Source organism: Leishmania donovani, chromosome 14, assembly GCF_000227135.1.
Source record: "Leishmania donovani BPK282A1 complete genome, chromosome 14".
Classification (NCBI taxonomy): domain Eukaryota; phylum Euglenozoa; class Kinetoplastea; order Trypanosomatida; family Trypanosomatidae; genus Leishmania; species Leishmania donovani.
Genome location: NC_018241.1, coordinates 582,433 through 596,279, shown reverse-complemented (window position 1 = coordinate 596,279; position 13,847 = coordinate 582,433). Strand labels below are relative to the sequence as shown.

Sequence of the window (13,847 nt, the reverse complement as noted above, 5' to 3'; positions counted from 1 at the left end):
TCACCGCACCCTACGCTGTAGGCGCCTCACCCTGCCACCACCAGAAGCGGCGGCTCGGCATTGGCAGGGGGAAAAAGGGCCGCGGGGGCTGCCTGGCCTGCTCTCGCACAGCGTGGGGAGTGGGCCCTGGATGCCACGCACCGAGGTGCGCCCCTTCCCCCTCACACTGCGTCGTCATCGGAGCGGTGCACCTCTGCTCGAAAACAAAAATGAATGCGCGACAGGTGCACTGGCATGGGCCCGTGTCGATGCGTCTTCGGTTGCCTAGACGCTCGACGCGCCGAAGGGGAAGAGGGGAGAGAGATGCGGAGAAGAACCACAAGAAAAGGTGGCGGGGGGTATGAGAGGGCGGCCAGCGAAGCCACGAAACAAACAAAACAGAACGCAAGAGGAGCGCGTGCAAAGGTCAAACGCAGCGGCGGCCTAAGTCGCTAAGGGGAAAAAGGACGCGGGTACGCATCACGGGCGAGGAGCTCACCGCATACGAAAAAGGAAAAACACACACACACACACACACGGAGAGAGAGTGCACCAGCTGTCGGCAGCAGCCCCCCCCCCTATCGACAAAAACACACACACACGCTTCTCTACAACGCAAGTCGAGCGCGCGCACACGTTTTGTGGTTATGTGTGCAGAGAGCACACGAGAGAGAGACGAGGAGCGAGGAAGAATGAGGGAGCTGAGTTAGTCAAGGCGAGCACTCCTGTGGCTACTTCAACCCATCCCCCATCCTCGCATTCTCTTCCCGCTGTTATCGCGCCGCTGCCACCATCTCCATACACTATCACTACAGCAATGCGTTGCAACGCCGTGCCAGCATCTGCTTTACCAGCCTACACACAGCATGGCACAACAGAGGTGGAGGGATGGGCTCACCGAACCAACTCACTGTGCCCCATATCCCCCCTCCAATGAAACATACAGACATACACGGGCACGTTTTTCCACATCAACACCCTACCGCATCATCATCTTCCTGCGTCGAATCAGTTCAGCGCAAGCTGCAGGAGGGCGAGGCCCAGCATCGTGGGGGCCAGCCACATCATGTGCGTGTGCATTACCAGCCAGTAGGCGATAAAAATCCACCCAGCTACGTGTGCGGAGTTGTGTCCGTTGTAGCCCAGCGTGGCGTACCCAGCCGCCCAAATCATGGTAAAGACCGCGATCATGCCCGAGATGACACGATTCACGACAGACACGGTGGACTGCTCCGCCACGATCCAGTGGCGCATAAACATCTTGCCAGGAACTACGGCGGAAACGGTGCGGTGGCTCTGCGCATGCAGGGCAGTGCGTGCCTCAGCGGTCATGTGCTGCGGCAAGATCTTTGACCAGTCGTGCGTCGTGGGCTTGTGGGTGCCAGCGCGAGCGGCCATGCGTAGGGCGCTCAGGGAAGCACTGGTGCCTATCGGAAGGGTGACGCGGCGGAACATGTTAGCCTGATGCCTACGAGCAATGGTATTACGTGCTGAGTTATGGGTTGAAGGAGCGGTCACGGCGATCAAGCGGCAGCCTACTGTGAAAGCCCTTCCGTATGAAAGGTGGAAAAGGTAAGAAGGAAGTGGAGGTGGGGGGTGGTGGATGCGGTGACGATCTTGGTGGGCGAGAGAGAGGGAGGGAGACGTGGCTGGAGATGCGGCGGTGATAGGGGCACAAGTAGGAGTCGGCGTTGCAGCCAAGCAGGGAATGGAAGAGGCAGCGGTCGTGAGCGCCGTGAAGAAGACACCCGATCAAGAAGGTATGGCAAGGGGTAGGGGTGTGCCGGAATGCCGTGTGATAGCGCGGCACACTTGCAACTTCCCTCCACTGGCACACACTCCACAAAAGGGGGGGGGGGTCTAGCGCGAGGCGCGCTAGCGAACCGAGACCAGGGAGCCGGGCGACGGCAGCTCGGTGCTGTGTCGCGATGGTGGACTACGCTGTTATCTGCTGCTTCCACGTCTCTTCAAAACAAGCCGGGTCTGAACATCGACGATGAGTAAAATGGAAAGCAAGAGAAAGAGGAGCAAAAGAACTCGACTATCACAAGCGTGCCCATGCACATACGAGGAACATAGGAACACACGCAGCTGTCCACATATCCGCCAGCGTGTGTGTGGTGTTCGCAAATCTTCTGCTACGCGGCATGTTTGCCTACGCCATAGCAACTCCTCCTCACGCAAGGTCGCTTGCCGAACGCGGGTAAACTTCATGGGATAAGAAAGCGTCAGAGAACTGCGCTGCATAGCGGACCTCTCGCAGCCCGCATCACCTCCTCGCCGTGCTTCCCGTAAACGGGCGCTGCAGGGAGGCTCGGCGAAAAAGGTACGTGATGCTGAAAACGTTCAGCAGCGCGATGACTGCCATGACGAAAGCCTCGGCCACTAAGCGCACCGTCAGCATGGTGAAGATCTTTTCTACCCACTCTCGGATGCCCTGCTCCTTCATCCGAAGCAGGATCTGATCATCGTGCATGCCCATCACGAAGCCATCCGTGCGCGTCATGAGCTTCCGCAGCGGGTCTATGCGGTTCTTCCAGCGCTTGAGAGAGGTCAGACCAACTTCCATCTTGATCACCTTCAGCTCGCCCGAGTAGTCGCGATTGTCGATACAGTATGCATGCTCCTTGTTCGCGTGCGTCGTAAAATACACGCGGTCCTCGGCGCCATGCTCACCCGCGTAGGAGGCGTAGATCACGTGTCCGTCCACATCGCGAATGAACACGTCAAAGTCGTTCTCTCCCTCCATGACGTGGTAGTGCATGGTCACGCCTTCGTAGAAGTCCTTCCCCATCGAATACAGGCACACCTCTTCCTTGCCCACGTCGAAGGTGAGAGCCGTGATGGTGGGTTTCACCCGCAGCGCTGTGGCGGGCAGCACCGCTGCAACCGTGCAGAAGGCTGCCAAAAATACACGCACGACCAAAAAGCGCATGTCTCGTGCGACGGCGCCACGCTAACACACACACACACGCACACACGTACACGAGGCGAGGAGTGAAAATTGACTGAGATTGGAGGAACGGAAAGGCAGAGGAGTGGGCAGCGACTGAGAGAGCAGGTGCGCACCCCTGTGTGCGGTTGGTGGAGAGAGGGGGCACACACTTCATACGTCATCAGCTCCGACATACCCAAGCTCCGAGGGAGTCTGCAGGGGCACGGCGAGAATCGCCAGTGCAAACCTTCCCTCAGGGAAGACTGCCTGGAGGTTCGCCTCCGTTTCCGTTGCTGCCACACTCTTCTTTTTTGTTTTGTGTATGAGATGGGTATCGTACAAGTAAGGAGAGCCGAAATCCAAAGGCGGAGAGAAAAGGCGCAAAGAGCGCGCGTAATCTCAGCGGAGACGGGGCTGCGTGTAAGGCACCAAATCGCCCCCAGCCCCCCTCCTCCTCCTTTGTTTTTTTTTTTCTACCGGTCGCATCGCGTGTGTTCCGATGGCCAGAGGAAAGCGCGAAGCGGCGCAAGGGACGCGCAGCTTGGAGGAAAACGACGAAAGACACATCCGGTGAGCTACGCACACAATGTGAGACAAAACTGGAGGACCACCCGCGTAACGCCGCACGTCAGTGCACAAAAGCCTGGCCGTAAAGACATTTTTCTTATGGGGGGGGGAGGGGGGGGGCACACGAGAAGAGAGACCGGCACAAAATGGGAATTGGGAAGTGAATAGAGCGTCGGCCACAAGAGACCACGAATGCTGCACCATTTCAATCGCCCCTGTGGCACCCCTGTCTCCCGTTTGCAGCTGGTCACCTCGCCTCACCACTAGTTTGTAGCGTAAGCCTCCCTTCTGGCCCCTTTGCAAGATGGCGCGTCTGCCGAAACGGCGTAGAGGTCGGCTTTGAAGCGGGGGTGTGTCGGGTCGGCTGCGGAGTTCGGCGAGCTAAAGGACGAGACACGGCTGGCGGCTCGCACGTTTGCCCCGAGCGCAAGACCCAGCCGCTCAGCGGCGACCAGGGACTGCGCTCCCAAAGCCAGGCGATGATGGTACAGCTTCTCCACTGCGGAGAGAACCGCGGCGCTCTTGTCCTGCACACCACCCTCGTTGCAAATTTCATCTACTGTACATTTGCTGAGGCTACCAACATCGAAGGCGTGGAGTGGCTCCTGCACACCGTCATCTCTGGGTTCCTCGTCTTCCTCTTGCCAGAGATGCCGCTGTATCTTTCCATCCCAACCCAGCGAGCGCACTGCCGACCGCACAGCGCGCGCTGAGCGACGCACCAGCGAACGAAACGTCGGTACGGGGACGGAAAAGCGCACATGCAGCCGTTGCAGCTCGGCCTCGAGATGCTCCCACTGCGCGCCCACTTCGATATCGAGCGGGTCGTCGACAAGAAGGGAACGCAGCCCGGCCTCAGCCTTCTGCAGTTCATTGAGTGACACGTTGCAGTTATCAAGTCGTCGTGTTTCGAGGAGGCACTTGAGCTGCAACGCGCACACCACTTCGAGAGGCTCAAACAGCGTCCGCAACCGCTCCAGAAGGTGCGCGACGCTGATTCCACCGCCCCATGCGCGTTCTGCCCGCAGAAATGCAAAGACGACTTCGCAGTCGCGAGGCCGCAGATCGCATTGCAGCACAGCAGCGCAGAGGAATGTGAACTCCTCCACCCGTATGTTGTGCAGGCTGAGGCTGCTGCATAGTGTTCGAAAGTCCTTTACGAGCATCGCTAGCCCGTGTGCCCGCAACTGCCTCAGTACATCGGCTTGGCTCTCCATTCGAAGGGCGCAAAACAGCGCCTCATCGACAGGGCGGCGCGAGGCGCCGCTGCCTGCGGAGCGGCTGCGCTGGTTGCGTCGTTGTATGACGGCTGCGCGACGTGGTTTGCCCTCCCGCGGAGTGGAGGGCTGCACCGGCTGCTGCTGACGAAAGGCAGACGCGTCATGCGAGAAGAGTCGCACGGAGCCGTAGCGCGGCTTCTTCGCGCCACTGAGCTTATCGCTTGCAGAGTGGCACAGCACATCGCCTACGGTTTTAGTGCCAGCTGGGCGGCGGGCATGCATCGTTGCTACGCATCACGCACACATATATATGTGTGTGTGCGCGCCTGCCTCACCACTTCCGTATGCAGAGTGTCGAAGGCGTGGGGGGAGGGGGGGAGGAGGAGGGGATTACACAAGAAGGAAATCGGCGATCGCCTCTCCTGCTCCTGTGTCGTTGCGTTGGCAGGCAACAGCCACGAAAAGAAAGCGGCCGAGGCGTTGGGTGAGCGCAGAGAGACGCGGGAAGAGGGAAGAGGAGAGCGTGGAAGCAAGGGCAACACACAACCACGGCACAGAAACAAACAGGCGCGACGCTTTCGTTCGAAGTGCCGCGTTGTGTGCTGCGCCCACCTGGTGCCCTGTGAAAAAAAAAAAAAACAAGGATACCGCAACATCTGCGGAGTGGAGCGGGTTGTTGAGTGAGTCGATGAGGTAGCCTAGCAATATACAGCCGTCACGGCGCGCGCATGCGTCTGATTGCTTCCTCTTCTCTCGTGCCTTGAGGTATCAGCCGATCATCGGCTGAGCGTAGTGCGCCCGTATCTGCTAGCTTTTCGTTCCTGTTTTAGACCGGTGCGGCCTTGCCGCGCCACGCGTCAGTGCCTGGTGAAGGCACAAAGACGCGTGTGCAGGCGAGACAGACATTGCGCATGGCCCCCTTTTTCCCCTCCTACTTGAGGTTGGCTCGGGGCGGCTTAGTACTTGACTCACATGCAAACCCGTTATACACACCGTTACACGCGTGTAACGAAACGAAACGAGGCGGGTGGAGAGAGAAGTTCGCCACAGAGGAGGGGGCCGCCTCTTCACCTATACCACACACACCCCTTCCCCTGACTCCAAAAGCCCCTCTTACCTCTTCTTTGCCATCTTCTTCTCCGCGTTACGAAGAGCGGTCATATTCTTCTTGAGCTCGCCGTTGAGCAACGCGCGCGCCTGCGCCGACCGATCCAGCAGCAGCTGTAGCACCGCCGCCTTGAGGTCGGCAGGGTGAAGAGCGCCGCTGCCGCAGTCTGCCACGAGAGCCTCTGGCGTGTTGTAGCTTACGTTGCCGCCGTTGGCCTCCCCGCGCTCGATGTTGAGGGCTCCATGCTGTGCGAGAAGGTGCTGGGCGACCGATATGACCGGGTTGGCCTCCTCGTTCGGCGCCGAGTACGCCTTCTTGATTTTACGGCGGATGTCCATGTCATTGTCGTCCAGGTATAGGACGTCGTCGGCACCGAGCACCGCCGGGGCGGCGCCAGGGCGGTGCAGCGCCGGGATGCGTCCCTCCAGCGTCTGCACGCACTCGATGCGCTCCTTCGTGTACTCGCGGGCGAAGGCGTTGATGTGCCCATCCAGCGAGGTTGAGATGACGTGCGAGACGGAGAGCATCAGAGCCGTGGCAACGCGCATGAGGGCAGCAATGACCTGGCCGGCGTTGCGTAACTCTCCCCCGTACAGCTCCTCGATGTGGCTCAGCAGGTTCTTGCGAGCAATGCCGATTACACTCACCCAGAAGTCGTTGCGGTTGCCGAGAATGACCTCGTTCTCCGTCACAATCTTCACCGAGTTCGGCAGTCCATACGCCTTTAGAAGCGCACAGTTCACCTGCAGGGCGGCCGAGATGTCTTTCTCCACCCCGGTGATTTCGTCACTGGCCACCGCCGACCAGTCAGGCAACACCACTGTCACCGTGCCCCCCGGATGGGCGGCGATGAAGTCCTCGGTGGCTTTGATCATCCCCTCCGCGACATCCAGCGGCACCTTCAGCAGCGCCGGCATCCACATGCACGCGTGCGGCTTTTCGGGGGCGGCAGGGAGCGCTGTCTCGGCCAGTGGAAGCGTCGCGCCACCTTTGCGGTACGATTTAACCGCCTCCAGCAGCTCGTGAGCCTCCTCGTTTGACGCAAAGTGCTGCCGCACCGGCGCCAGCAGGGCGTTCACCTCATCAATCAGGCACGACTTGAGGGCATCCTCGCTGACCTCGTCGCTCACAAAAGCCTGCTCGAGGTCCTCGTAGGTCGCGTACGTGGTGCCGTCAATAGCCGCCACAGCGCCGGGTCGGGCGTAGACGACACACTGGAAGTAGTCCAGCACCGGGTTGCGGTCGTCCGTGGCGACCGGCGCCCCGTCATCTGTGATGGCGCTGGCGGACTGCTTGACACGCGGACAGTAGGCCTGACGGATCTTACGTGCCACATCCTCCTCGGTGTCTTCCATGAAGATGGCACTGTCCGGGTCACTCTTGCTCATCTTCGCCTGCCCCCGCCTCAGACCGGCCAGCATGTGGTGTGACAGAATGACCGGCTTCAACTTGCGGCCAATCAGGTCGCAGTACTCGCGTGCGAGCATGTTCACCTTGCGCTGGTCCAGGCCCAGTTGGCAGATGTCAGCCTTGAGAAAGAAGATGTCGCAGCACTGCATCAGCGGGTACAGCACCTGTGCCGCCGTCAGCGTGCCTTCCGTCTTGCCCATGATTGTGCAGCACTTCTTGATGCGGGCGATCGTATTCTGGCGGCCAATATCGAGCACCATGCGCCAGTACGTGTCGGCATGGCTCGTGATCTCCTCGCTGCTCCACAAAAACAAAACCTTGTCCATGTCCATGCCCGCCGCCTTCCACACCTCAATGAGGTACCGGCCAACAATGCGGATCTTCTCCAGTTCGCCGCCGACCTTGTCGTTCATGAGCGCAAACCAGTCCGCCACCCAGAAGACAAACTCGCACCCGGCGGCGGTGCACTTGTTGACATTGACTGCCTTGAAGATGCCCTGGGCAATGTGCATGCGGCCGGAGGGCTCGAAGCCATCGTAGCAGCGAATGAGCGGCTTCTTTTCGATAAGGTTGCGCAGCTCGCTTTCCTGAATGCACTCCTCTCCGACGCTGCGGAGGAGCTTGTAGCGGTCGTCCGTGTTCATGACGGCATGCGGCGTGCTCAGCGAACGAAACGGCAGCGCACACGCCGGGGCAGATCCTGAAGGGAGCGGGCAACGAAGCGGCAGGCGGCGGAGAGGTGCGGTACGGCGGCGCGAAAAGCAAAACGTTTTGGCTTTTTGCTTCTTATACTTCTTTTTCTTTTGTGCTCTACACGATGGCTCTGCACGCGTGTGCGCTCGCCGGCGTTGGTGGGCGTGGTCAGAGGGGGGAGGTGGCGCGAGTAGTGGTCCCATAGGCAGCGGGCAAGGAGGTCGGGGAGGGGGAGGGGCGGCATGAGAGAATGTGAAGGCAAATCAAAAACGGAGCGATGACTGGGGCGAGTAACAGTAGTGGTGCTGGTGGTCTGAGCACGCACGTCGATGGGCTGGGGACGACAGGGTGGAGGAACCCGTCCTGCGGCCAAGAGCACACCCACAACACAGGATGCAAAGGGCGCTTGTGTAGAAGGGGAAGGGCGACACATGCGCACCACCGGCGACGGCATAACGTTCGGTTTGCGGCACCCGACACGACGAAAATGGAACGCAACGCAGAAGGAGCCGAAGGTGCGGGGGTGTGGCGCCGTGAAACGGAGACACCACTGCGTCATGTTGACGAGCACGCCGCGGTGTCGCTTGCGCGCGACTCGCACGGGTGCGGCCCGTCACCTTGTAAAGCGCTATCAGGACTCTCTCACAAGCGAAGTTCATGACACACTGGTGAGTGCTGCCGTCCGATAGAGTTTGTTGGCTCGGCCGTCACGGCGTCGGCAAAACCACAGTCGCGCGCAATAACGTCGGCGTCGTAGCGAGCAGACGCCGAGTAGGTCAGTATCATCAAGCGATGTGCATCACTACAATGCCTCAGCACAACGGCTGGCCGCCCAGCGAGCTGGGTACACCCAATAGCCTACAGGAACGGCAGCGGCTGTTCGTGTCCGTGAACGCGCTGATGCACGGCGGTTGCGCTCCGGAGATAAACGAGAACCGTATTGTAGCGTAAGGCGGAAATGACGACGATCTCCTCATCCTCACCGTCACCGGTACGGTCTGCTGTCAACTGCACCGTGCTCCACTCGCCTTCATCGCCGACTTTCGGCTGCGGGAATAGAAACTAGCCGGCGTCACAGCCAATGAAGCACTTCACCTTCCCCGTCTGCGGGCCGGGGTGTGTGTGGTGTGTGTGTGGAGGGGGGAGCAGGCGCGATTCAAGCACCCGTCCTTCAAGCCGTGCCACGAAATTCCTGCCTTTATCGGCTCACCATCATGAGCTCGCTGCAGTGAGTCGGACAGAAAGCACTCGGGCGGGCTTCCACGAGTCCCCCCAGGGTCGCAGCAGTTTTTCTCGAGCCTTCACGCGATGCCGAAGCGGTCCGCGAGCATGGCGTAGCGAGAGACGTCGATGTGCTCTCTGTCAAAACGCCTATCGAGGAAGCAGCACCGACTCTAGGCGACGATACACATGGAGCCGTAGGCTTCGCAGCTGATGCCCAACACCGAAATATTCCACACGCAAGGCGCCTTTACGAAAAGAGCGACAGTACCGGGGTGGATGTAGTTCTCCTCATTCATGAAATCCCCCTTGACGTTGCGCAGGAGCCCGCTTATACCCCGCAAGGTGGACGACAGAGCCAATCTCTTGAAGTGGGCGGTTTACCGCTGGCTACTGTCGCTGCTTACGGTGACGCTGCAAGATGGGAAAGAGAGAGGCGGCTGTGGAGGCGGCAGAGGTGCGGGCCGCCGCCGGGACGACAAAAAAAAACGCTTCGAAGCAACGCGAGGTTCTTTTCGTTGTTGCCTTTTGCCCTCGATCGCGGCACGCAACGCAACGGCCGTGTCGACGCTTCAGGGGAGCCGTCGTCTCTGTGCGTGTGTGTGTGGGGGTGGGTGGGTGTGGTCGATTCGCGCAGTCACAAGGCAGCCCATGCAGCGCAGCAACAGGAAACGAGGCCCGATCGCCCAAGGAGATTGTGCGCAGTCCACGCGTTCATCGTTGCTGGAAAGCGGAGAGGAGAAGGAGAGAAGAACGCGCTTGTCATCCACCTTTACGGGGGGGGGGGGCACACTGTGAAAAAGAAGGGGTCAACATCCATGGCGAGCCCAGCGCGTCGGAGGCGTTCGTGCGCGGTGTCGCACAATCGGTTGGCAGGGCCCTGGTTTGGTGATCACGTGAGCGGCAAATAGTGCCTTGCGTGGTCGTGGATAGATACACCGTGTACAAACGGAAAGTGCTTTGTTGTACCGCGACACGCCACGGGTGCGCACCGGTCAAGCAGCTCGCGCCAAGCACGATCCTCACATGCAGAATGATTTGTGGGGCAGAGAACATGAGCACACACTTCATCGTCAGCGAGTTCAACACTCGAGCGCATTTCAGCTCGCTATTAGGAGATATAATACGAACGCAGAGGCCCTCACCGGCGTAGCAGCCAAGCGCGCGCACATTTTTCAGTCGCATGCAGGCGCATACTTACAGCGAGAGCCGAGGAAAATAGGAAAGCATGTAGAGGGATAACAGGAAACTGGGCGAACCAGAGTCGATGTTACCATACGGAACTCTACGCCGATCGACAGGCAGCGCGCACAGCTGCCACATCGAACGCACGCATGGGGCTGCGTCTCGGATCGCATTCACCACCCGTGGCCGTCGCTGTCTTCGGTGTGAAAAAGCACGGAATCGGGTCGGGGGGACGGAGAGTCGCTGCGCCAGCTGTGACCCCGTCCACCCTCCCACGCTGCGTCGCACACATACCTATACACATACAGAGTCACAGCAACGCGAAATCGCAGCGGCACAGCTGCAGAACCCGTGAACGTATGTGTATGTATATGTATGTGTAGGTGTGGGAGGGGGCAGGCGGTGGTAGGTCGCACAAGATTTGTTCCGCGTCGCACAGACAAGGGGTTGTCAAGAGAGTAGGGGATATATATATATATATATGGCCGACGAGAGGGCCTTTAGGGGTAACGGGGTCACTTGCCGTTGACGTGCTCCTCGCGTATGAAGGGGACGCGGCACTCGAGCAGCATGTTGCTGTCGGGCGGAAGCCCAATCATGGCACGCAGCACGTTCTCGATGGCCGACCTCTGGCGATTGAGCGCGTTAACAACCGGCGTGCCCTCCGGCACGGCGGGTGCCTTGAGCAGGTAGGACAGAATGGACAGCACCGTCTCCATGTGCTCGAAGGACGCTGGTGACGGCGCCTGCAGGTCGTCGCTGGCGCTGATCGTGACGCGCTCCATGAGCTCGGTGAGCACGATAAGGTCAATGATGAGCGGCGCTGCAAGCAGCGAGTCCTCGCAGGTGTTGTGCAGCACTACTGTCTGCTGGCCGCCCATAAAGATGGAGAAGGTGTACTCGTCTAGCGCGCGCTTGCTGTCCCCGACGTAGGGAATGTACTTGATGACGATGCAGTGGTCCGGCTTTCTTGTGCCTTCGGGGAAGAGCACCTGGTTGGACTTGATCATGTCGTCCACCACGTTGCTCTTGGTAATCTCTTTCGAGCAGAACTGCTTGTGGCTGGACAGGTTGTAGCCATCGTTGTTGCCGAGGTGGTTGTAGCTGACGATGCACTCAGGCTTGATGCCGGCGCCGACAAAGAACTCCACCAGGGCGCTCTTCATCTTGGTCTGGCCGCTCTTGAAGTCGTCACCGCCGACGAAGACCTTCGCCTCGCGCGCCATCTCCACCAGCCCAGAGCACAGCGTGTTCTGCGGCGCGCCGTTGATGAAGCTGCACTTTTCAAGAACGGCCGCCATCGCGTACAACGTGGACGGCGCCAACTCCGACTCGTTGCGCTTCAACGCCGCCAGCAGGTTCTCGGCCGTGTCGTGGACACCGTCGCGGTGCTCGCTGAAACGCTCCGTATTGGCAGTCCACAGCACAATCACCTTGTCCAGCTTGTTGGCCGACTTGAAGTCGCGGATGTCCTTGCGCACCTGTTCCACTGCCTCCCAGCGGTCGCACGTGTCGAGCACATTGTTCGCGCGATCCTTCTGGTTCGCCGCGACGAAGTCAATATCGAAGATGGCCGGCAGCGGGCACAGCTTTCTCATATGATCGTAGAGCGCGTCCTGCACCTGCACGTCCAGAACGGCGGCGCGCCGCATCGCGTCACCGAGGTTCATGTTGTTGCAGTCCCACCCACCGATAACCAGGTTGTCGGGCGACACCATCGGCACCAAGTCCTTGAGTGGCACGAAAACCTCGTCCATGTCACGCGTCATGCCCAGGTTGATGGTGCTGGACTGAGTGATGGAGCCAAAGTAGTTGGCTGACTGCATGCCGCGCCGCGTGCGCCACTTCAGGCCCAGCTTGTTCGCAAGGATACCCGCCGTCACCGTCGTGCCGTTGTTGCCGCACCAGCCGACCAGCATCACGCCCACCCGCGGCACCTGGCGCGCCGTGCGGAACAGAAGTCTGCACTTCGTCGGCTCCACCGACACCGTGCCGTCTGTGTTGCGTCTCACGCGCGTCGTGGCATAGTCATACAGCGACTCGATCACCTCAGGCGTGTACTTCACCTTGTCGCTCTTCACGTGCACTGCCGGCATCTTCTAGTTGTGGTGATGGAGGAGAAAGTGTGTGGAGGGAGGGAGATGGGGAATACGGAAAGGGAGCGAAGAGCGCGTGGGGGCTATTGCAGAACCGGAACGACAGAATGGCAACTGGTGTGGGTGCTTGCGTGTAATGAGGTGTGGCACTGCCGATGGGGGCGCGCGGAGCAGTTCCGGAAGAAAGAGTACACAGTAGATGGGGCTGCCTGACAGAGACAGAGAGGAGAGTGGGGAAAGAGACGAGAAGGGAGGGGAGGATGGCAGATGGGCAGGCAGCGCGTCACCGCCAAACTGCTCGCACGCTTGCCTGGGGTACCGGCAGGCGGCACCGGAGAGGTGCCGAGGGCACGCAGTTGCGGAGAGCCACTCCGAAGGCGCGGCGTTGCTGTGGAAGAGCGCAAGAGGGGGAGCGAGGCAAAGTCGTAGGAGGGGAGGGGAAACGAGGTCGCGATCGCCATTGGTGGGTGCAGTTGAGCTCTCTATTTCCTCCTCGCGCGGACCAGCGCTCGTCTCGCAGCACGTCGTCCGCTTCGGAGGACGAGCCACTCAGAAAACCTGGAGCAGCGGGGAGCGGCGACGCCCGTCCGCACAGCTAAAGCCTGTCGCTGTGTGCGATTCCAGTGAAACGGAGAAGGAGTGAAAGCCGAAGCGGCCAACAGAAACAGCCGCGTGTGATGACCGCAGAGAGATGGGCGGAAGATGTTGGAATATCAACGACAGGGCCACGCTGCCAGTGCATGCGCCAGCAAGCTCTGCGCACGGCGCTCGCGCTTCGTGTCGTTGAACGGCTCCTCGGCCGTGTCGCCGGTCGTTGAACCATCCCGCCTCCTCCTGACGGCGACGGGACTCTTTCTTTACAGCGTGGCCCCCCACAGCGATGTGGTCGCATATGCGCGCAGACGGGATCAACAGGAAGCTCAGTAGCTTCGTCAGCGGCGGCAGAAGGAAGATGACCGACAACAGGCAGCATTTCCAAGGGGCCCACGTAGCACGTGCCCACGCCTTTCGGCACGATCGGCTACACCTTCTCCAACAGGATCGAGCCCGTCGTGCACGCCATGCTCGCACCAAGGTTCCCGCTGCCGGTGAAGATGCCACAGACCATGCTCCCTGAGCCGCGCAGCCAGACGTGCAACAACGGCAGCACTATCGCCACGCAGGCAAGGCAGGAGAACGCCTCGTACACGATGTCGTCGCGCGTGGTGTGCATAGCGTGGTCACGGGTGACGATGGCGAGGTTCTAGCGATCGGCAATGACAAGGTCGAAGATGCAGGCAACGACCGGTACGACGGTGGCGACAATGACACTGAATCGGTGGCTGTGCTTGGAGAAGATGCACAAGAAGGCTGCTACGCCCGCAACACCAGCAAGGATGCCGATGATAGACGCAATGGCGCTGTAGAGGACGCATGTGAAGTGCGGGCCCCCT

The 13,847-nt window shown here is 60.1% G+C and overlaps 5 protein-coding genes and 1 pseudogene across 5 annotated transcripts, besides 1 other annotated feature; all 6 read right to left on the bottom strand.

Moving 5' to 3' along the window:
* Nucleotides 1–987: 987 nt before the first annotated feature.
* Nucleotides 988–1,434, bottom strand: LDBPK_141490 (hypothetical protein, conserved; the record flags this gene model as incomplete). Its single annotated transcript, XM_003859467.1, has 1 exon — nt 988–1,434. The coding sequence occupies one exon, from the start codon at nt 1,432–1,434 to the stop codon at nt 988–990; it is 447 nt and encodes a 148-aa protein (XP_003859515.1).
* Nucleotides 1,435–2,248: 814 nt separating this feature from the next.
* On the bottom strand, nt 2,249–2,914 carry LDBPK_141480 (hypothetical protein, conserved; the record flags this gene model as incomplete). Its single annotated transcript, XM_003859466.1, has 1 exon — nt 2,249–2,914. One exon carries the CDS (start codon nt 2,912–2,914, stop codon nt 2,249–2,251), a length of 666 nt encoding a protein of 221 aa, XP_003859514.1.
* An 830-nt stretch (nt 2,915–3,744) lies between these two features.
* LDBPK_141470 (hypothetical protein, unknown function) lies at nt 3,745–4,698 on the bottom strand (the record flags this gene model as incomplete). The annotated part of the gene is made up of 1 exon (XM_003859465.1): nt 3,745–4,698. One exon carries the CDS (start codon nt 4,696–4,698, stop codon nt 3,745–3,747), a length of 954 nt encoding a protein of 317 aa, XP_003859513.1.
* Nucleotides 4,699–5,814: 1,116 nt separating this feature from the next.
* On the bottom strand, nt 5,815–7,863 carry LDBPK_141460 (tyrosyl-tRNA synthetase, putative; the record flags this gene model as incomplete). Its single annotated transcript, XM_003859464.1, has 1 exon — nt 5,815–7,863. The coding sequence occupies one exon, from the start codon at nt 7,861–7,863 to the stop codon at nt 5,815–5,817; it is 2,049 nt and encodes a 682-aa protein (XP_003859512.1).
* Nucleotides 7,864–10,833: 2,970 nt separating this feature from the next.
* Nucleotides 10,834–12,087, bottom strand: LDBPK_141450 (myo-inositol-1-phosphate synthase; the record flags this gene model as incomplete). Its single annotated transcript, XM_003859463.1, has 1 exon — nt 10,834–12,087. The coding sequence occupies one exon, from the start codon at nt 12,085–12,087 to the stop codon at nt 10,834–10,836; it is 1,254 nt and encodes a 417-aa protein (XP_003859511.1).
* Nucleotides 12,088–13,009: 922 nt separating this feature from the next.
* LDBPK_141440 lies at nt 13,010–13,627 on the bottom strand (annotated as a pseudogene).
* Nucleotides 13,010–13,627: a sequence feature.
* Nucleotides 13,628–13,847: the final 220 nt, after the last annotated feature.